The sequence below is a fragment of the Scomber scombrus genome, chromosome 3, assembly GCF_963691925.1.
Source record: "Scomber scombrus chromosome 3, fScoSco1.1, whole genome shotgun sequence".
NCBI classification, from domain to species: Eukaryota; Metazoa; Chordata; class Actinopteri; order Scombriformes; family Scombridae; genus Scomber; species Scomber scombrus.
This window is the reverse complement of record NC_084972.1, coordinates 8878182-8902303: the sequence shown is the minus strand read 5'-3', so window position 1 is coordinate 8902303 and position 24122 is coordinate 8878182. Positions and strand designations below refer to the sequence as shown.

Sequence of the window (24122 nt, the reverse complement as noted above, 5' to 3'; positions counted from 1 at the left end):
CATGGCATCCAACACCTAAGCCAGGCACTGACAGATAATGCTTGCACTAATTGCAGCTGCATGCTGTTAGCAGAGAGGAATGCAAGGTTGGCAAGGTCTGACAGTAGCATTGCTGAAGCTGGTTTACTTCCTTCAGGAATGCCTGCATTTAGTCCTCCTTCAGGTTCTATGCGCTGCAGGCACACACAGGGTCAAGCCTCCAACACTAAGAAGAAATGGAAGTGTGATGAACCATTGGCTATTAAAGTGAACACATTGGCCTCGGAGTTTGCCCTAGATTAAGACCCTTCTTCTTAACTTGCTGTCTGCTGTCTCTGCTGTGTCAGAGCCGCCACTCCAGGCCTATGATGTCAGTGATGGCCTAGCTACTTTACCCTCTGTTGATAGCCAGCATAATGGCATAATGATGTTGCATCTGTTGCAACCTCAGGGATTCTTCTTTCCCTGCCATCAGTGACAGGTTGTCACAGGTCAGGAGCAGATTCCTTGAAGGAAGGCTGGTCATTCCACAGAAAGGCAAGCCATCCAATTGGCCATTTCATGGCTTGGTCTAAATTCTGCTCCTGTATAGACTGTTCCCTCTAGTGCCTTTTCAAGTGCATTGCACACCATCTGCTTTCAGAGTTACACCCTCTGTGTCACACATTCACTAACTTCAGATGTGCTAGCTAGACTCCAAGGTGCTCCTCTGCCTAATGAGTGACTGCAGGGCCTTGGTTGCTATGAAAGACAACACTATCAATGGTAAGCATTTGGTCTAGATAGTATCTCCAGAACACAACCAAGGCCTTTAGACCGGATACCCATTGACCATGCCTTGGAGTATAGTGCGCTAGTGAACAAAGCCAGGCAATAGTTTGCTGACTTATGCCGGGCTCATTTGCTACACCAAGACACACCGGCACTCTACGCACTGCAAACAACAATCAGAGTCCCTTAAGAGCCAGATGCTCCTCTTTTCAAACTGTTTGGTCACATCCTATGGTGAGCTGTTTTCTGAAAGGTGCTCTCCAGTTGTGGCCCCTTCATGTTGTACGGGTGCCATCATGGGATTTCCTAGAATCTTTATGTCCTCCACTGTTTGAGCCCCTGGAACAGGATAACCACAGATGGTTGTCCGGTAAGATGGCCTTTCTGCTCACTGTTGCATCTGCAAAGCTAGTTGGTAAACTCCATGCCCTGTCCATTGCCGGGGACTGTTTGTGTTGGAATTCTAATGAATCTGGGGACACCATGTGGCCCAACCCCTCTTTTTTTCAGAAGAGGCTTCCAGATTTTCACATCCAGCAGCCTGTCAATTTTGTAGTTTTTGCCCCACAGCCAGGGGAGGACAAACTGCATTCTAATGTCAACCTACTTTGTCCTATTCAGGTTCTTAAAGAGTAAATACATGTGTCAGCTTTGTTCTGTAAGTCAGAGGTTCAGAAGCCCCATGTGAATTGTCATTCAACCAGGAGTGTGTTCAGCTCTGGGGCTGCCTTATAGGGTCTTCCACAGCTACTTGGGCTTCTTCCTATACCATGGCCAGATTGCTGGTATAGGTTGTCCAAGTATTACATACTGTCTCTGGTGGTAAGGAATAATGAAATAGAATGAGAGTTACGAATATAAAAGGTTCTATGAAATCATGACTGCCAGAATTCATAGTCACTTGGAGTCTTGACAAGAAGATTCCATAGGAGACAACCGCTGATTGCCAGGCACCGTTATCAGATTGCTTGCGTTACCCAGTTATTTTGTCTCGACCTCCTACACATGCAAGTGATATCCAGGTATTACATACCATTTCTGGCGGTCATCCAGTATTCATAGAACCTTAGTTGTATTTATATTTCTCATTTTTGTTTGTTTTTCAGACAGGAGCTTAATTTCACAGGCCTTGATGTGGATTCCACAAGGACTGAGAAAAAAAAAATTACGATAAGAGATGAAGTGAGTGATCCAGTTGTATGTCAGTACAGTTCCAGTACTCTTTATTTAGCATGCATGTGTACCTTTCAGTTTATGCCTTGGAGAGGGGGAATCCACAAGGACAGGGAAAGATATTAAGATCAAAGACAGCATGTGGAAAGGTATTCAGTTCTATCAGCTCAGTTCCAATAACACTCTTATTTTATACACATGTATACCATCCTCACACTTTTGTTGATGCCTTTGGGGAAAAGGTTGAACGAGTTCTTTAGAGCAGGCATTAATCCTCGTTTAAACTCAACTCAAAACTTACAGAGAACAGGTCAAAAGGTCTTTTTGTTGGAAAAGCTCGATTGCTCGTACCACTTAAAACCCCATGGGATGTGAGATGAGGAAGGGAAACATAGGCTGCCTGGCTGCCTAAATATTTCCTTGCAAATACACACTGCCAACATTGCTCAGCTCCCAACATAATTAAACCTGTCATTTTTTATTTTTTATTTTTGAGAGAGAGCCATAGAGGAAACTGATGTATAGAGAAGTTTATAGGTACAGGATTGAGGTCAGACCAGACCTAATAGGCAGACGAAGTGTCCGGAGAATGACAAAGACAAAGAGTATGAAAGTGAGAAGAGGGAGACAGTGTGAGAGAGAAAGCTCCTCTGGGTCATTATGCTACAGACAGACACGTGCAGGTGCCACCCCATCCTTCATTTTCTCTCTCTCCTGGCCAACAGGCACAGAGCAGGAAGGTATGAGGGCATTGAGCCATGTTCAGTGAACCTGACATGTGCTGGAGATACTGTCGCAAATGAAGATACATTGCAGGGCCAGCGGATACTAATTGTCCCCCTGCATTTTCAACAGTCTGTCACCATTCTCACTGTGTACAGTACAAGTGACGGGCATATTTAATACAAGATACACAATAGTATGGAAAAGATTAAAATAAGATATCCTGTCTATCTATTAAGGTATTTGCCTGTGTCCATCTCATGTGGCTTATTTTTACAGCTGTGATAAACAGTTAACTGTGACATATCAACCCAACTTCCATTATTAGAGCATCTGCTGTCAGATAAGGCTGTGATAAGACAATATGGAGCTGCATCGGCGCAGCAGCCGCATAGACTGATCCAGACACATCAGACAAGACAAATAGACCTCAGCTAATGCTGACAGAGCACCCCGGGTGGAAAATTTAGACAGACTTTCAATCATTCCTTTGACAAGTGGGGACATATTCAAGCAAGAGGATTTCTGTTTCCATAATTCCAAACCCCATAATCCACTTTTGTCCCCTGTCAGGGCTTGAATGAATGATTCACTGGGCCAAACTGAGAAGTCACCTTGGCAACAAATTGAATACATGCATCTCAAATTTCATGTTATTAGGTGTGTGAAAACAATTCGGGGACACAGACTCTGTGTAGATGAAGTGGTTTCACACATTTTGGGAGTGTAAGTGAGGCAAGTGTACATTTGGAAGTGTAACATGATATAAAGAAGACTTGAATTTTAAAGTAGAAACATACATTTTTAACTTTAAATATTTTAGAGGTTAAAATTGTCATTGAACAAAGAAGTGATTAATTTAGACCAGAGGCAAACTGGAATTCAAAATCAGTGACATCTGTCATCTATTTCAACATGCCAGTCAGAGAAGAGGGCTACGTGTGTATTCTCTTTGCAGAACTGTGGCAAAAAAAACATGCTAAGACTATTTTAGGTCTCTTTTAGGGTTTCATATCAAACACTGAATCGTTTGCCTACAAAAAAGTGATTGCAAAAAAAGTGAACAGATTTAGAGGTAAATTAGTAACATGGAAGTAAGAACACCTAATTTGACTGCTGCCGGGTAAATGAGTTGCTGGGGCAAAGTGAGTCCTCTGCAAACAAAACACTCAATGAGCAACATTTGTCCCCTGCAGTGGTTTTAAATGATGCCATGAAGTAGCTCTGCTGCATCACAATTACCTGCCAGTGTCTCTTTGCCCCATTAACATAAGCAAGCTATTTTACCTCAGCAAGATGATACTAAAGGGTTTGAGGGGCCTAGAGGTGATGGAGAAGCTGCATGAGATATAGTATGAATAAAGATGGTAATGATCTATGACACAGTAACTTTCCACAACTCTGTTTAGTATAAATAAAATGGATGTGCTGTAAGGGGCTGGAATAAATAAAAATCTGGCAGAAAAATAAATAACACACTAATTAAAAAGACAGCTGAAAAAAGAAAAACTGTGACACAGGTGTGTATCTCATGGTATCGCCTGACTGTCGGGTTGTTTGAACACACTTTGCTATGTGTGTGTATTTTCATACTTCGTGCTCTTTATGAGAAATTGTTTGGTGGAACATGCCACCTGTGTTAAATAGCACCTGTGCACCCTGTCTGACACAATTATCTGACATCAGAGGAGAAAGTATCTAATCTGCTACCATCTAATCTCACTCAAGGAGGAAGGAAAAGCACCAGAGTACATGCAGCAAAAAAGGCTTGTGATGAGAAACACTGCAGAGTAAATACGTACTAATGACACAGCAAGATTGCCAGAGGTGAATCAGAATATGTTTTCCAAAAAAAAAAAAAAAAATTAATAAAAAAAGCGAGACAGTGAAGGGAACCTAGATAATTTCCCGCTGTCTGATTCACTTATTGATGCAAGTGACACTCAAAATACAGACTGTTCATATTTGGCTGCAAATGTGTCACTGAGATGATAAAATGAGTAGGTACAGTGGAGGAAAGCAGACAACACCCTAATTAAACTTATGCAGCGTGAAGTGATGAATCTTTAAAAGAATATATAATGTTCAGTCCCACTTCAGACACATCAGTAGAGCTCACCTCTAAGTGAATATCTGATTATGTGTGGAGGAAAAAGTAGAGAAATGGTACACAGGCCACAGAAAGTGCCAATTCAACCTCCACTCCTCCCTCCACTCTCGTCGGCCATAAAACGCAGTGTAATAGGATTCCTAAGCTTTTCCAGTGACTGCTTCCACTATCACACAGACATTTAAGTGCACTAATCCATGACAAATTGTCTCATCTGATCCATGACAAATCGTCTGAGGGGCCAATAGAGACGAGGAGATGGAGGGAGGGAAGAGGAGAGAGGAGGGGGAGTAGGGGACAAGACGATGGAGGGCTGGGGGAAGAGGCCAGCCGCTGAGAGAGTGCTGCTCGGCACCTGAATGATCAGGCAGTTATTGCCCGGTTTTTAGAGAGGTTGCTTTCATTACCTCGAAGGGCATGCTGTGCGATGGAGAGTGAGAGATCACACAGCGCTGATGAGCTCTCTACCTAAGCCCACAGTTTTCAAAGCAATTATAATCCCATGTGGAGGTAGATTATCGGATTTTAGTTTCTCGGTTGGCACACGGCAGGATTTGTAGATGCCACATTCAGAAAATGAATGTTTCTAATTAAATTTGTGTCATATAAAATGTATGATTTTCATCACTGTGTAGTTTAATTTAGTTCTTAAAAGGCATGATACGCGCACACACACACACACACACACACACACACACACAAATACACACACATAAACAAGTGATATTAAGAATAACAAAATGGATTTAAAAAAACCTGCCCACTGCAAACTCAGAGAAGGTTATTTCAATATCTTGGACACTAGTGGTTTGGACGTGTTTATATGTACATGCAATTATGGGTTGCATGTTGATATTTTTCAGCTTGAGCTACAGCTGGATCAAACAATTAGTTTTGATCCACTTCACAAAAATATGATTAAGGCGTCATCCACTCAAGTGACTGAAATTTCATTGAATTTTGTTTCTGCAATCAATTCTCACACTAATTAGTCCCCTCAGTTTAATGGGGGATGTAAATACAGCAGATTTAGCGGCAAGACAAAAAGCACAGAGAGCCTCTATGGAAAGATACGGTTAGGATGGTCGCTCCTACATCTCCACAGAAGAAGTGAAGCATCATGATTACTAATTTGAGGTTGACTATGTAAAAAAAAGGGGAAAAAAGCGAATGTTCACTTCTGCCGCTATTGTAATGAGGAGACTGAGGACTATGGAAATGAGTTCCAAGTTGAAAATGGTGTGCGCATACAGTTTGGGAGCCCGTGAAGCTAATTTCTTAACATTCTCAAACACTGCCAGAAAAATCAGCAATCTTCTGAAGCAGCCATCCGCTCAGCAATGGAAAGAAAGAAAGGAGGAAAAAAATCAATTCATGCTGTGTATATGTATGGCTTCCAGACTTCTATCCCATCCTCATTTGCCAAAAGACAGCAATCCTAAATCAAGTTCAAGGTTTATTTTAGCACCCTGTATATTGTCATATTTTCCTCTTCCCAGAAAAACCCAAACCTTAGATCTAAAGATAAAAACTGGAGCTTTAATAGATACATAAAGCTTAAATCCAGCACTACAGTATTTTGACAGTTCTTCTGTCTGTGTTCTTAAAGTGGAAGTTGCATTCCTTAATTTACTAAACACCCCCTCACTTATAATGGCTGTTGCTATTGTCTGACCATATAATGCGTCTTGGCTAATCAAAGTAATTAAATGGTTTTTTTTCCACCTCAAATAATGCTCTAGACCGAGGGAGCATTATGGCACATTGCACAATGAGCTCATTAGAATGTCTTCAAAACATCTGAGACTTTACCAGCCATTTCAAATCACTGGATAAATCACTGGATAAAAAACATAACAGCAGCACTACTGTGTCAGTTACACTCGTAACATATAACATAAGCCTACATGTGCCGTTTTCATATACATGCAAAATCAGCATGCTGTGGCTGTAAGTCACAACCAACAGCAGGTAACTTACATATTAAGAGGTTTAACAATATGTATACAGTTCTGTAATAGTGCACATACGGTATACAATGTGCCTGCCTTGTCATCATGGCTGACAAAAACAATGGTAAAACAAAACGTCAGCAACAAACCGCAATTAAAGTGGAAGAAGCTAGTAGAGTTAGTTTTACAGCTGCACCTGGAACAGGAATCATCCTGCTCTATTAGATCTGAGACTCTTTTAAACTGCCCTGTCAGAGTCATAAAAAATAAAGCACCAGCTAAAGTGTTGTTATATTCCGACTGCTCCTCTGGGTATTGATACATTATGAACATGGCTGCTGTATGCATTCTTTAGCTGAACAAGAGTAAATAACCACAGTCCCTGCTAAGCGTAACTTACTGGCACTATTGTACAACACTGCAGATGAAACATTAGGGAACGCTTTCATTTCAATATTAGAAGACACCAAATCTGCTGTAAGTCATGGCCGCAATGTATGGACATTGTAAATTGGTTACACTTTTACTGACTTTTGATGGAGTCCAATACTATACGCTGTCAAGAGTGGCCTGGTTTGTGCAGCAGCAGTCTTGGCAGTAAACACTTCTGCTCGCTGTGTTGGCAGGTGGAGAGAGTGCAGAGCCAGGCTTGTGTGTGTCATGTCACATTCGGCTCATCTGTCAATGTAGTGGATTATTTCTTGAGAGACCAGAATTGGCTGCCCAGAATCAGGCCGCCATCAATCTTCAGCCGCACGAGCAGGACGCAGGGGAGGCGGTGTGAAGCGGAGGCTCATGGGAAGGAGAGCGGCACCGCTTCCTGAGCAGGTGACGAAGCAGGCGACTCGTTACTCAATCTCCACCTCTGCGGTGACTATGCCGATTTGTCACGGAAACATTTGGAGAAAAAAAACAACAAAACAACTAAATATTATCTTGAAACTTGATCTACGCAGTTTTTCTTTCTTTCTGTTTTTTTTTTTTTTTGGTATGCAGTATCAGCTCAACGTTGCGGGAGGCAGACAAGCTGATTTCTCAAACACTGTTAGATGTTTCAACAGAATGGAGGATTATATCTGTACCTAGCTCACCATGACCTTCACTTCCCGTCCTCAGATACCCACACAGCCCCTTGTCTGTGTGTCCTTGTCTTATGTGGGATGGTTTGTGAGTTTTTGTACTACTCAGTCTCTCAGGCAGTTGGCCAGGCTCCTCGCCAAGATCCACAAAAGTGTATTTCAAGACAGTGTTTCTTACAAAATACCAACCCTCTATTTCACTTCAAGACTTAGCTTAAGGCTGCCAAAAGACAATATACTAGCAAGACATGTCATATTCCAAGGTATAGGAAAGACGCTCCACAAATCTTATTTTTAGGGATAATTAATCAATAATCTCGGCATGTGTGATCCTATGAAAATACACTTTACCATTAAGCTGTTATCAGCATAAACAATTTTGAATCCTGTATTTTAAAAGCTTCCTTTAAACAAATGTACAACTTAATTTACTGTATGGCAAACAGTATATCACACATTCTCTCATCTTCTCTTTTGAAACACAAATATTATTCGATTACGGAAAGCATGAAAGTCAATGGATTTTTCAAGGCAAGACATTGCTTTTTTTGCCCTTTCCTACATGGCCATATCTATTTATATCTGAGGGTTCTGGCCTCAATGTAACCAGAGCGCTTCTTAAATTATAAAATCAATTCTAATTCAAATATTCATCATAGCATTTCAATTGTGAGAGAGCAGTTCTGGTTAGATCGGTTAACGCCACTCCACGGCTGAGTAAGATTGATGTCAGCCTTAATCCTCTTAAAATAACATGATATACAGTAAATTGTACAGTTGCCCAGCAGCATAAAAAAAAGGAAAAAGAAACAGACAGAAATGTTTTCTCTCTGAGTGCCCAGTTGTGATAGACCATTATCCCTGGGAAGCCGAGCTGATTAGGATAGTAAAATATCATAACATATCCTGAGATTATGATTGTCAGCACCAATTATTGCTGTCATCCATCACAGTTTGTTGATTTAAAAACTTTTTCTGGAGGGTACTTGTGTAATAATAAATAAATAAATGAAATAACACTGCAACAGTCTCAGTGTGAATGCTGGGACGCTTTAAAACATTTATATTGATTACTTCATGGTCACATTTTTCATCATTGAGTGGCTCCATCTAAAAATGTTAATGAAAAAATGAAACTTAAAAACATCAAATCAGCAGAGTATGTGGTTATCGAGCGTCTGTGCAGCTTACAACTTCTCGGACCTGATGTGTTGTGAACACAGCTCCAGTATCCCCAGAAGATCCGTGAAAATGCCACAATCATAATGACCTCAGTGAGAAACCGGCGTGTAAATGTGTGAGCATGTACATGACCGTACCCTCTTTAGTTTTGTATGCAGTTAGAGTGTGAGTTGATCTGTCTGACAGGAAACCTTCCAGAGAACCCTCAGCCATAACCATCATCATCCATCCTGGGCGACTCTTGTGGATCCGCTCCTCCACCATCACCACCACCACCACCAGCAGCAGCAGTAACTGGTGGTAGTGGGGGGGGGGATCTTATTTTCTTCCCTTTTCCCCCTTTGGGACAGCTGCATTATTCAAAAGACACTTACTGAGCCTTGCACTTCCTTGTACATCTTTGGCACCAAGCTCGACTTGCCAACCAGTCAAAAAAAAAAAGAAAGAAAGAAAAACACAAAAACTGGAAGCCAGCCTTTAAAAATTCATTCTGAGCTCTCTGTCGCTCATCCCTCACCCTCTTGTTCCAATTAACGGCACCGGGATACTTTGAGAACTTTCTATCTATCATAGTTGGGATTTTCATGTGTCAGCTGTTCCACAGTAAAGTAAGCCAGTTCTCCGACATGCTGCTTAAAATCACCAGTATTCAACACAAGCATGGAGAATTCAATGCTGGATTTTTTCTTTTTTTTTCTTTTGCTGTGCCTCAATTACTGTCTTTTTGCTTGGCAATGCAACACACAGAGGGAACCAAGCTGAAGATAGCATCAATGTTTAACAGCCGCTTGGCTTCCGGAGAGAGAGCCCCACTCTGCGTGAGGGTTCAGCATGGGAGTCACACTCATTGTTAGAAGCTTAAAGAAAGCCTTCGCTTTGCTCTAAAAAAAAAACCTTTGCCTTCCCTGTAACACTTCCTCATACACCATAAGCAATGGTGGTAAGCTTTTTCATAATCAGAGAATTAAATCCGCTTCAGCGTCTACCCTCCCCTTTTGCCCCTACGGTGCAGAAGGCGTCAGGCTTAATTGCCAAACGTTTCCAGTGCAAAAGAGGGAAACATAATTGTCATTTCCATCTAAGCCACAGTGATCAAAGCTCCCTTGGCTACTCGGCACAGTAATAAGGATTTTTGCCTACAGCTTGTCCTACTCATAAGAGTCTGCCAGCAAGATTCAGGGTGCAATCGTCAAGAATTTCTCACCCTACATGGAAAATCATCTTCCTACCAGCTAACTCACAATGTAAGATGCTCTTTGTCTAGCTGGACTTCCATGTTCAGATTTAAACAGAAGCGTGCAGCTCAGCTTCAAAGTGAAACAAGCACATTCCTTCCATAAATAGTACAAAATGTATACAGACGTATAGATTTGAGTCTGACTAAATCCAAGGATGTAACATGCAATTAGAAGCACAATTAGTCGTCTTCCTTTTTGCTCATCCTGTATGACTGCAAGCATGGTGAATCATCATGTTACAGTACAGCGCTGTGGCAAATTCTGACATACTGCAGCAGTCTCTCGCTGTTGCTTTTAAAACAGACAAAGCTAACAACTGCTGCCCCATCGAGGGGGCAACGTCTCACATTGTATCACTTTGCTGGGAAGCCGAAATCTGACAAAGAAGCACACGTACCTAGGGTGAGAATGTCGGTGCGGCCGGGCCGGGCCACATGGTGCTGCTGGATGGTCTGGTAGAGGGTGGCCTGGCACAACAGCAGGAAGCCGAGGCTAATCCACATGGCCAACAACCAGGACATGTTAAGGCCGAGTCTGCAGCATGGCACACAGTGGGAGAAACATAACAGGGAAACATGAAAAGAGTTATATTACAGCAGGTCTCGACACATATCTATAACACAGACACACACACTGAGTTAAGCCACACAAAAGAAACACGTATACTGACATGTCTTATGCTATTGTCAGTTAGAAATATTTGGACTAACATGTCTAGAATGATTTATTTAGAGGTTTGCACATGGGTATTTTCTTATCTTAACACCAGGAGTAAAGAGAATAAGAGAGGCTTTCAGTATTAAACCCTGAGCACAAAATACCAAAAGAACTGATCAAACACAAAGTTGAGATAGTCAATATCTGTCTTCTCCAAACCCACTGTAGTCTGAACAGTCGTGTACCACACAAACATAGTCGATACACTGTTAAGTGGTAGCAGGAATATAACCTGATTCCTACGTTTGGCCATACACAATTACAGTTTGTATAGCCAAACAAAGGGTTCAATTACAGTTCAATTAAAAACAGCAGTCCTAAATTGTGCAAAAGATTGCATTTCTAAGCACAAACTCACAGATTTGTTTAGCGACTGTCTAATATCTGGTGAGGGCCAGCATATGGAGACACGCCTTAGCCCTCATTGAATAATGAGACTTTCCTCCTCTCCAGGTGTTAACAGCGCTTCTCTCCATTCAAGACCCAGCAGTGGGAAATTTAAAAGCATCAACCCACCTCCTCGAAACTACAACCGTGGTGTATTTAAGCAGACTTTTAGAACTGTACACCTACCTACATCCTACTCACTGACACTGTCGGCAGCTGCTTGGAAAAAGTTAACAAACCTTGAACTGAACCCAACTTTTGAGAAGAATATATTCAACTTCTGTTTTTCACACTCAGTCAACAGCATGGGTTGGATATTACTGACACTGATTTCATCTGTTTTACATTTCTTACTTTTTCACTCGAATGGTGACTGTGTGAATTTGATTCTCTAATGTTACAATCAAGTACTCCTTTCATGTTTGATTCTACAGCACCATATCTTAATACACAAGAGAATATAAAGCAGACTGTGAGCCCCAGGGAGTCTCTTCAATATGATCTTCAAACCAAGCAATTTCACAACTGACTAAAGAGCTTGTATATAGACATAAATGTCTGCAAAAAGTGTCATGAAAGCAGGCCTGATCCAATAAGCAATTCTCACAAAGCAAAGCCACTGCTTGCTTGCTTGTTTCCTCAAACCAGACAATATTTTGATGTGCATTTGAAATTAAAGCCATTAGGTTACTAAATACTGCTTGTGTCTGTGCCCTCTGTGACATTGACACTGCTTAATATTCAGGGAAAAATTAAGCATATAATTATTAAAAGCACATTGTAAATCCCCACCCCTGCGCTAAATCCACCATAATCCGCGGGTTTGTGGAAATGTAAACTGGTCCCATGGGTATATTTTCCTCTTCCTTTTTTTAACCACACAGTGTTTTCTCTTTGCCAAACTGGCTTCATATTCAAAAGAGTCGTTACGCGTTCACAGTTTGCTGCATATTGCATACAGAGTTCCTCTCGGTTATCGGAAGGCAGTCTTGCCGAAAATAAAATGTGATTCTTCCCAGCAGCGTTTTACCAGAGGTGAAGACTCGCAGCACACTTTGAATAAAACGAACGTGCTCGGGCATCATTTTAAAGGAACTTCAGGGAGAGGGGGAAAAAAAGAACCATTTTTTCCGCGCAAGAAAGCTTTTCTCTTCCTTTATTTTCCACGCCAGAAAGCAAGCCATTTTAAAAGCCTGGGTTCGTGATCTCACATAAGGCGAGAGGACAGCTCTACAATGCGCACTAATTGGTAAGTCCGGCGTGATACAGTGAAGGCAGGTCGAGGAGTTGAAACAGGAGACAGACCTGCAGGCGCACTAAACACCCATTCTCCTGCGTGCGACATTGATTGAACAAAATAACAGTTTCTAAGAGCCTGGTTATCTTCTTCTTCACATGTGCAGACAACTTTAGCAGTCAGTGTCAAAAGATGCGCTGTGTTGTTGACGCTGCATGATCGAGGTGTCTCAACACAGCATATCACCTGAAAGATGCAGCTGAGCTTTTTGCATTTTATTAAACATAATGACTGACTGATGATACACTTATAATATGGAATTTAAATTCAACATATTTCACCCGTTTAAACGTGGTTGAAAGTTATATAATATATTGGTTAAATACTGTATTATGATGTAGGGTGTTTTCATTTTTCCATCTTTGACTTCATACATACAGTTTCCCAGTCATGTGCCTTTCTACTCAACTCAAACACATTCTTCTACAAGCAGTCTTTTGTGGGAAATATATCCCAGAGATACAAATGTCTTAGTAAAATCACCCCCCACCCCATCCCCAAACATCAGAGGTGTTCCTCGAAAGTCCCACACCCTTACCTGAGCAGTGTGTTGAGGAGGAAAGAAGCTCAGTTAGATTCACTGCCTGTCTGCCAAGCAGACTCACTCCTCTGTCTTAAATCCATCCATACTTTGAAGCCAGGGATTCCCGCATGAAATTCCAGTACCAGACTAGACAAACACCTTGCAAAAGGGGATAAAATGCTGTTCTTTTCCTCAGTATTTCCTCCTCTGGACCCCTGCTGCTCAGTTCCTTTGAGATCCTTGGCAACACAAACACTCACCAAAAGCAAAACACCCAGGGGTCTGTGTCACAAACTGGCCAGGATTTGAGGGCTGGGAGTCTGATCATGTCACTGCTGTATTAGCCACATACATGCAGGTCTCTTCTCCTCTCCTTCCTTCAGTCTCTGTCTGTTCTCCGTCAGTAGAACTCCTATTTTGTGTTGACAGGGAGCTAATTTACCCTCCTCACTTGTCGTCTCCTTCTCACGCGGGCAGCGGAAGGCTCCAGTGGAATGACTGCTCTGTCTGCTCTTGGCTGCGTCCCCCCATTGAGAAGCTGTGCTGATAGTGTGAGCCTCAGTCCTCTCTCCAACGCACTAAGTAGAGAGTCTGTGTCAGAGAGGCAGAGCGGGTGTGTGAGTGAGCGTGCGTGTGTGTGTGTGTGTGTATTACAATGTAGCCCAGCTGGAAAGAGAGAGAGAGAGATGAGAGAGAGTCAGATCACATGTCTTAAAGCAAGACTGCCCACTTCTGCATCAAGACTTCATCAGCAAATGAGGCATGCTTTATTAACCCCCCCCCCCCTCTCTTTACATCCCAACCTCCCGTCCACAACGTCAGTAGACAGGCAAAGTACAGCCTTCAGCTCAATTTCAACGTGTTTGAGTGTAACCATGTGCACAAGTATGTGTGTATGTTGGAGAGGGTGTGGAGAGAGGATGACTGAATGTGCTTCTTTTAGTCATCACCCTGCAGCATTTGAGGGGCTGGAGTGAAATATGCTTCAAGCACAGCACTTTTAATAGAAGGCAGAGTGCCTCATCAGAGTTCTGCAATCACCATATTATCCATTACAAGCTGGCTGTGCTCTTTTTACCTGTTTTTGGGGTGATGGGTTGGGATCAGTGTTCATACAGCCAGTACCTTTTGGATGTTTCCCACCAAGGAAAATGATTGCATCTGCTGTGAGAGCCTGACAGAGCCTGTGAGCATCCGTCTGTCATTTGCTCATATACTGAAGCTGCTGGCTCTGTGTATTGTGTGTGTGTGTGTGTGTGTGTGTGTGTGTGTGTGTGTGTGTGTGTGGGTATGACTTCAGCCACTTTCAGGGACACACACCAGACTTAACACCAGTTGGTCGGGGACAGCTTGTGCAATTGGGGACAAAAGCTGTGTCCCCAATTGGTAAAACGTTGATGTCTGGGTCATTTTTAGGTTAGAATATGTCTCCAGGAAAAGTATGTAAGTCTATGCTATATCCCCAAAAGTGACCTAGGACAATGTGCATGTGTGTTTCTGTGTCTGTCTGTGTGTGTGTTGTGTGTGTGTGTGTGTGTGTGTGTGTGTGTGTGTGTGTGTGTGTGTGTGTGTGTGTGTGTGTGTGTGTGTGTGTGTGTGTGTGTGTGTGTTGGTTTGTTTGAGCCTGAGCCAGGCAGGTGAGAGCAATGACTCTTATTTGTGTGGAGTATGTTTTCCTCCAACACATTTTCTTCCATATGGAGGAGCTCTCCTTTAACTCATTATACTGTTAACAGAGATTTACAGTATATGCCAATCCCACGCACCTGCCATGGCTGACTCACTCACAGTCTGACATTTCACAGAAAATGAACCCTATGCTACTCACAACAATGCACAGCTGAGGGGCTAAATAAGCTGGCAGACTGTGAGGATAGTGTCAGTGCTGTTGGGGAGTAGACAGATGAACTTGATGATTAATATCTTCTACTCCATTTTAACTTTGCTTGTGTGATGATGTATGCAAATACAGTACATCCATGTGTGTCTACAGTGCAAAAAGTATCAACCCCCATTGTCCACTTATCAAGTGGGTGAAACTTTTGAGATGGTTAACAGGCCCTTCAATTGCTGGTCACTGTGTCATACCACAGGGCATCCTGGACCATATCTGCTGCTGCTATCACCTCTGCTTGTTCTTTACACGCCATAGTGTGATTTGACAGCCAGATGCTCACAGCCCCACAGAGTTACAATCTGCAGGGGAGAGAGGTGATGAATGCAGAAAACACAATGTAACAAAATGGAGGAAGAGATGTGGAGGGGATTTATTATTCTGTCTGTTGGATTACTCAAAGTGTGATGTGAGTACCTGAGTGGGTAAACAAGTAGCTGTTAACAGAGACCTCCATGTATGGCTAAATATTGGGCAAAAAAAAAAAAAAAAAGTATTGTGGTAGTTATTCCTGGATGTGTTTTAAGCCATGTGTTGATGTGTTTTTGCCTTTGGACTGCGTCCTTTGTATTCACATACTTCTGTAATATTCTAATGGGAATGCAGTTATAAATAGTGAAGCTGCCATCTGGATCTCAGTTGGGTAAAGCACACCACATGTTAAGTCACCAGATTCACATTAAGCAGGAACTGCGGAGTAATTACCACATTGATTAGTGTTTCTACACTGTCAAGCTATATTTGCACTAAATGGCTTGATTACCAATAAATAGGCTTATTTGTATTTGTGCATATTTGTTGATATTTCCTTTTGTAAGGAGCATTAATAGCATGCACGCTTGAATTTCATTTTGTCTTCAGCGCTTAATGTCTTTATGATCTGTCCCATTGGAATGAGATGAAGGCGTGAAATGAAACAGGCCCACAAACAAGCCTCAGAGGAGAACTTAAGATTGAAGGCATCCAATTACGACTTGTTCCTTTCAGCAATATGCGGTATCAACGCAAGTCTCTCATTTGTATCTTAATTTTTTCCTATTGTTGATTCGTTGTGGTCTCCTATTCTTTATTCTGCGTCAGCCCGAGCTGCGTTGGGAGAGTGGACTGGGACAACAGTATTTCACAGTAATTGTGGATTGTTGTCGTGGTCCCACTCTTCCCTGTCTGCCTTCTCGGGGGCTTCCATCATTTCCAAACAGCTGTCGCCGCAGTCCGTGCCAGGACCTAACCACAACCGACCAATCACTGGCCAACTCTGTGTTTGGATCTGGGCAGCCCTGTTAAACAGCAGCGTTTGCCAAAATCCCTCTCTCACTCTTTCTTTCTCATTCTGTCATTCTCCTTCTTTCTGTTTCTCCCTCTGGCTAATAAGATTCTTCCTTCCAGTGCAGCCAAGAAGCTTCAATATACATCCGCTAGCAGTACTAAAATACCAATTTTGCCCCTCCCTCCCCGCCCCAACAGCTTTATGCTTTCTTTTAAAAAATGACTTCTTGTCCAGTGTTATTCCTTACCTACCTCTCAACATTTCTCACTAGAGCAAACCAAGCATTTCTTTATCTGATGAGGGGAGGTGTTATGTTAGTAAACCTATTCTCCGTAGACACACTCTATAAAACACTACTTGAGAGAAAGGTAGTGACACAGAAACAGAGGAAGAAAATAACAAAAAAAGAAGTAAAGATTAAGGCAAGCAGAGAAAATTAATTTGGAAGAAGTATGTGGTGGCAACTAATGCTCACTGGTGGATGGTGAAGGTAAGAAGATGATTAATGAAACAAAGGAGCCTGATCTATAATAATAATTTATTTCACATTTGTCACAGCATCCCTTTTTCTGCTTTTGCTCACAGGTGTTCATTACTGAGAGAACCTGGCTGTGAGGATATTGTCTATTTTGTAGCAGTGGAATTTTAAGTGTAAAGGGTGAGATTAGTGGATATACAGTTCTCTGCACATAAACCTGTCAGGATTTACACTCACCTTTCTGTTTTGTCAGCAGACACTGACAGAAAAAGCACTAACATGTCAGTACAAACTCTAATAGAAAGATATACACAGTTCCACAAAAGCAAATGATTAATTTCATAGCCATAAATGTTAATATTTTTATTCTGTAATGTCCCAAATTATTCCTTAATTTTCATCAAGTGGCAAATTTAAGTCATCGACACAGTTCAATCCTCTATAGTTGGACTATTTTTACTGGGTAGTAGTCTGTAGGTTAATGTTCAATAGCAATGGCGGACATCATATGATATTATACCACTTTCTAAAGTCTGAGGAAGCAAGTCAGGTTAGATGGCTGGACCTACAATGTGGCTCTGGCACTGCAAATTGCAGTGTGCATGCTGTCTCCCATCCCTAGCCATCAGCCTGACCCCATCATCTGTCTGTAAAGCTGCCTCCCATCATCCCATTAGTTCTTCTACACATAGTTTCTAGATATCCTTCTCTGCCAAATCATTTATGTTGTCTTAGAATTCCAGCCTTGGATGTTTTGTCTGTGCCTGTTGTTAAGATGCCTTTGCTATGGCACTTTCAATTTGTTCTTTGTTTGGTGGATTGCCTTCCCCTCGCTGGTTTCAGGCCTACCTCTTGACAAGGTATAAACTGTTTTTAGTACACCTGATCTGCCTCCTGAGTCTGATTTTGGTTTCTAACTTTGTAATGAGATGTTGTAAGTAGATGCAGTATTCACCACTCATTCACGACTTATTTTGGGCATTATTATTAGTGTTATTGCACTGTAAACTAAATTATATGACTGTACTGTGAAACACATCAATGCTGGTAATAATATTGACATTGAAACCAAATGTATGAAAAAGCGACTCCAGCTAGGGTCAATGCTGACACAGAGTTGACCATTCTCTATCATTTTATATACATTTATATACATGATAGAATGATAACACCCATCTCTCCCAATCCCCATCCTGTAGTGGGAATCTATGAAACTGTGCAGCCTGCCCATGCTCATTTTCAAATATGCTGATCGAGGGAGACGTTTTAGCTTCAGGAGCTAACAGCAGCTAACAGCGGCACCGGCCTGCTGGAGGGGGTTTCTCAGTCTGTAACTTTCCCCAGGAGGAAGAGATGCTGAAAACCACAAAAAACAACAGAAATGCAGCTCTTCAACTCTCCAGCTGTCTGTTCCTGCAGTTATCAGTTCGCAAAATGTTGTTTTAAATTTTTAAATTGCAATGTAACCACAGCTCTGGAGAAACAGTCTGTCCTGCATGAACCTGTCCACTGCTGGAGCAGTACCACAAAAACTCAACATGTCCACTGTTGGAGCAGAGCTGCAGAGCTGTGGTCGGACAGGTTCAGTTACAGCTCCAGTTGAACTCCGATATAACATTTTAAAACAAGATTTTACGAGCTGATAACTGCAGGAACAGACCGCCAGGGAGTTATAGAGATACAGGACAAAATGGGTAATGACTTCTCTTATTATCATTTTTATTATTACTATATGTTACTGGACAACTTCTGCCCTCCTGCCTCACACAGCCATTCCCCCCAGACCCAGACTTATGTCCCAGCAGCTTTATCCCACAGATCACTCCATGTGATCCATAGCCATCTGGAGGTTCTCTCAGCAAACTCTGTTGGTGCTAAGGCTCTCTTCTTCGTTCCCCCGGTGATGCCTAACAAGGACCTGTGTTTTGCTTTTATGGCTGATCAGATGATTTTCTCTCAAGTGGTTGATTTCCTGTGTCACTAAAGATAAATTAAATCTTCAACTGACACCCTAAACAGTGGAGTTCCTCTTGGTTCTGACCAAGGTCCTCTATAATTGTTTATTTATATATTTATGCCAGGTGGCTAAAATAATCTATTGTCAAATTTCCTTTCACTGGTAAGTGACCACATGCATTTTTATTTGCCTATGAAAACAGAAACCACCAGACTTCCCTTGAAAGCTGCATGGTGGATTTTAAATATTGGATACAGTAACAACCTGCTTAAACTCAATAAAGGTAAATGTAGTGTAACACTATTATACCGCAATAAATAGTCTTAGGAAGTCTGTAATGTTCCATTTACATTATCTATTAACAGTTTTTTTCGCCCAGGTAATTGGTCCATGGTAAAAAAAAAAAAAGAAAAGAAAAAGGAAACAAATTAAAACATTAAAAACAGCCATCACACACAACATGGTACAGCACAAAAATCAGGTACTGCAACAGTTATGCTGTTCCCTATCTGCACATACAAATTTATATAAGGTTTCTTATCACTGCCTGGCATGTGGGTATTATTATGCTGATAAACATATGACTAGCATTATAAATCTTGGCACACAATAAAATCCCCATGTAAGCGACTGTCAGCCTCTGCATACTGTTCTTCTTATGCTGAAAAGCTAGGATTTTTCATCGAATGAGAGCAATGAAATATATTGTATGTGTGCTGCACTGGGCAGATTGTTTTTGATAGTGGCTACATATAGGCTGTCATTCAGTAAATCATCCATTAACTGCTTAGCCAATATACCTGACCTCAATGCTTGCTTTAAGACTGTCTCCATGTAAGTACAGTAGAATTCAAAAGACTGAAAAAGAATTTATATTCACTGTACATCTATTTATCATCACATTAATATATTATGACAATACAAATCATACTTACTAAGGTAATTAAACAGGCTTTCACTTTTTTATTAATATGTACCTTTGAGATATTGTTTTTACTGGTTGCATCTTTGCTTTCAAAATTATTGAAATTGATTTAAATGCCTTTTTACGCTTTGTATGGAAAAGTATGTTATTAAGAGTCTTTCTGCTGGTGTCACTCTACCAAATTCCAAGGGATTATTACTTGGCACATATCTAATAATACAATGTGGGTAATAATAGTAATAATAACTTCATTTATATAGTACTTTTCAAAATGAAGGTTACAATATTTTAACCATAGTTCTTCAAGCACAGGCGGAGCCATCTACTGTAGTCTGTGAGTAATACTCTGCTCCACTCACACGCACACAATCGCCCAGTGAAATTTGCATGTCAAAATTTGCCAGCCAATTGGATCGTGCCTACTGATTACATGTGTCTCACACAGTATAAAAAGCAGCACTTCACTGATGCTCTCATCCCAAAACCACTTCAGAGGATGGTGTAGGAGAGGCAGTGTCCTTAGATAGAGGGCTCTTTCTGTGTTTATAGAACTAAGTTTACAATAGTATAACTTTTGTTCTATATCACATACTCTGCCCCTCTACTGGACCCTATGGGTACAGAGGGTGTTTGCCCTGCCACAACATGTCATTAGACTGCCTCACTGAGCCCGACTGGCTATTAGACAGCTGCCGCTGCCCTCCTACTACTTTGTAATCTAAGCCGCTTCAGCAGAACAGTACGGAGCCCAACCTTATTAACATGACCATGAATCAGGGTGTAACCATGGGGTCAAAAACCACAAAACAGAACAGTCATCACATAACACAGCAGAGAGCAGGCACATATTAACTGGGAAAGGAGGGTCAGGTGTAACACAGCTGAGGCAAGTGCTAATAAAATAACACATGAAACAGTTAAAAGTAAATATGAAATAATGAATAAAAGTAACATAAGATTAATAGATAGTTCCTCAGGTAAGCTATACCAAAGGGTTGTAACCCTAACAGCACAAACCCTGTTACCCTTAGTCTTCAGCCTTCAGCAGGAAATAGCTAACGGATCTTTATCAGAGGATCTCAAGCTATGGGCTAGTGAGTAATGATTTAGAAGCTCAGCCAGGTAGCTTGGTGTCATACAGTTGAGGGCCAAAAAAGTAGAAGAAGAGGTATGATCATGCTTTCATGATTTTGTTAAAAGTCTGTTAAAGTCGGTTAAATGTGGATAAAAAACATGACTGACCTTTTTAACACGGGACTCGAGAGTGAGGTTCTGAACTAAATAACTAAATAACACTGGCTACAATATGCTGAGCTAGAGAGCCAAGAGCAGGCAGAGCCTGGCCCTGAATGTGTTCAGGGTATATAATAACAATTTATGTTTTGGTCTTGTTAAGATGAAGAAAATGTACTGCCATCCAATCCTAAACCACAACTAGGCAATTATACAAGGGATATAACTTAATTCAGATGGTTTGCAGGACAAGTAAAGCTAAGTATCATCAGTATGAAATGAAATATCATGCTTTTTGATAATGTTGCCCAAAGGGAGTAAGTAAAGGGAAAATAAAATTGGACCTAGAATGAAGCCCTGTGGCACCTTGTATGTGGTGCCACAGGGCTTCATTCTAGGTCCAATTTTATTTTCATTTCATTTAAGACAATGCTTTTGAAGAGATGAAGCCATAAACAGACACAACATATTTTCTGTTAGAAAAGTATGAGGAAAACCACTGGAGGGCAGTCCTAGAGATACCAACCTATGTTCTCATTCTTTTAACAATAATGCTGTGATGCACCATGTCAAATGCAGTGCTAAGAACAAGCAAGACCAGTACTGAGCATTCACCTGCATCAGTTTTCATCAAGATATAATTGACAACTCTTACAAGTGCAGTCTCTGTGCTGTGTGTCTTTCAGAAACCGGATTAATACATCTCAAAAATATTATTGATCAAGACTTCCAACAATTGATTTGAGTCAATTTTCTCTACAGAGGGATCAATACCAGGTTTTTTGAGAAGTGGCTAGACAATAGCAGTCTTAAAATTGTCGGGAACGCATCTAGAAAATAATGAACTATTAATGATGAGAGCAGGTACAGTCTAGAACTTCTAATAAGAATTTGGTAGACATTACATCCATTAGGCCTGATGAAAGTGTCATACAGTATGTGAAATACAGTATATTCTATATAAATAGAAGTTATTTCTTATAGAGTAATTTCCACAATGAAAAAGGTTAAAAACGTTTCACAGTCTGCATAAGAAGTAATAGGGACACCAGGAAAACCAGGGTTGACTAATACATCAGAGGTCTTGAATAAGAATTAGACTTGTGGCTAGAGGTGGTGAGCATTGACAAGTATTTTGCATCTTTAATTTCCCCATTATAAGACTGTTATATAAAGAAAATCATATGTTCATAGAATACTGAAAGATTTGATTTCTTCCATAGTCTCTCAGTTTTCCTACACTCCCTTTTCATGCCACAGATTCTTTCAGTAATCAAAGGTAATACAGATGATGAATTGAATTGAAATAACCATTTTAGAGGAGCAACATTATTTTAAGCAGTTGTGCATCGTTGAAGCCGTTCACAAAGTCATTTGTGTTGGAAAGTAAATCTAAGGATTCACCAAACTCCACAAATAATGAGGAAAATCTTGAAATGCTCGTGTCATTAAAGATGCGTGAGCCAATTTCCCGCTTATAAGGATTCCTGTTCACATAAAACACAAAATTAAAAACAAGACACAGCTGATGAGAGATTAAAAAAATAAAACTCCTTTAAAACCAAAGATGATATATCCAGACCCAAAGTTGTATCTTCAATATTGCAACGTTGCATTCCAACAGTTTTCTTGCAGAACCTGAAACAACCTCATACTAACTAACAAACTAAACATCATATACATTCACTGGATGTAGATTATGAAAATAAAATATTTCCCACTGTGAATAAAAAGAATGTCAGCCGATTTGTTTGTTTTCACAGCAATGGCACATGAAAGAGGTTCAATAGAAAAGAACGGGACAAAAGAAATGTAGGCATCTCACAATTTTAGAGCCATTATTATGAAATGTTTTGTGCTGTGGATCAATGTAGCTATTACATGTTCTGAATTGAGACTAGGTTGCTTGGGGAGCTGCTAAAATAAAAAAAGGTAAAAGGTAGCAGTGAGAATAAGTTGTGGGGTTCTTTTGTTTGAAGTAGGTCAGAAATTCTTTGCTGGTAATGCACTGGGACTCACCGGGTCTCAGCAGGGGACATTTTCCTTCCCTTGTCAGTTCAAGATGGAAGAGTAATTAAGCACTGCCTGACTCCTCTCCTGGAGACTATGGCGGCCTTGGAAATGTTCCCTTGCAGACCAATAAAAATGTCCTCTCCTTCTTGCTGTAATTGGACCAGGGACGGTGGGGTTGGGTTGTTGCCCGAGGAGACCACCTGTGGAAATGCTTTTCTCAATACACCACTAATAAACTGATGAGACAGGGGACTAACTGAGAGAAAAAGAAGTGATAAAAGGAGTGATGCTGATGAGAACAAGGAGACAAAAAAAAATGCTCCCACTGCTTTTCACTTTTCAAATTGGGGAAATAGCAGATTTGCTCCAGGCTCCCTCCAAACAACAGATGTTCAACACAATTTAACTGAAAAATTAGAATGAGGAAGTATGAGTGTTTTATTTGACCACTTCATAAGACTTTAGTTTAATTCTATGAAATGCACCTAAATCAACATTTAAACCTTAATAATGAAACATAAATCTGATGCTGCAAACATAAAGCATTTTTTGCTACAGTCTCAAAGAGGCTTTTTTTGCTAGAATCTGTGTACATTCATGTAGACATTCATTAGGAATGAATCTGCCGGCTAATAATGTGTTGTGTTCTGAAGCAAAGCCACCATTAATGCAGTGGCACAGTTTATCTGAACACATTTACACTGAAACGTGGAAACATGGAGGTTTGTGTTGTTCACAGGAGGCAGGCGTCACCTCTGACAGCTGAAGGTAGCCTATGTGAAGTGATTCATTCTCAAAACATAGTATGACACATTTTTTTTGAAAAAGAAAATGACGCACCACTTTTGTCCTTTGAATAGAGTGTTAATATAAGTGTATTGTGATTAATCATCAGCGAGAATGATCAAACTTCCACTGTAACTAATAATTTAATACAAATCTGAAACGCATGACCTAAGAGAGGGCCCAGACTGCCAGAAATGTGCGGGTTAACAGGTCACCATCAGCCCCTTGTAGGCTGAGCGCTTGATCATAGTCCATGGTGGGTCGTTTGTCAGCATGCTGCTCAGAATACAAGAATATGACAGAATACATATGATGATTAAATAAAGATAAAGTCATATTTATTTAATAGAGTAGACACTGTAGGATTTTGTTTTTGATTGTTTTCAAAAGTTTTTTGGTAGAGCGGCTGGAACAAAGGTCCTGCCAACTGGTAAGAAT

General features: G+C 40.9%; 1 protein-coding gene across 1 annotated transcript in view; it reads right to left on the bottom strand.

The window, feature by feature from the left end:
- LOC133977882 (chemokine-like protein TAFA-1) overlaps positions 1–10728 on the bottom strand; it is a 100809-nt gene extending 90081 nt beyond the window's left edge. Inside the window, exon 1 of the mRNA XM_062416181.1 lies at positions 10605–10728. Coding sequence (XP_062272165.1) covers positions 10605–10728 — 124 coding nt within the window. The remainder of the gene's footprint in view (positions 1–10604) is intronic.
- Between the last annotated feature and the right edge of the window lie 13394 nt (positions 10729–24122).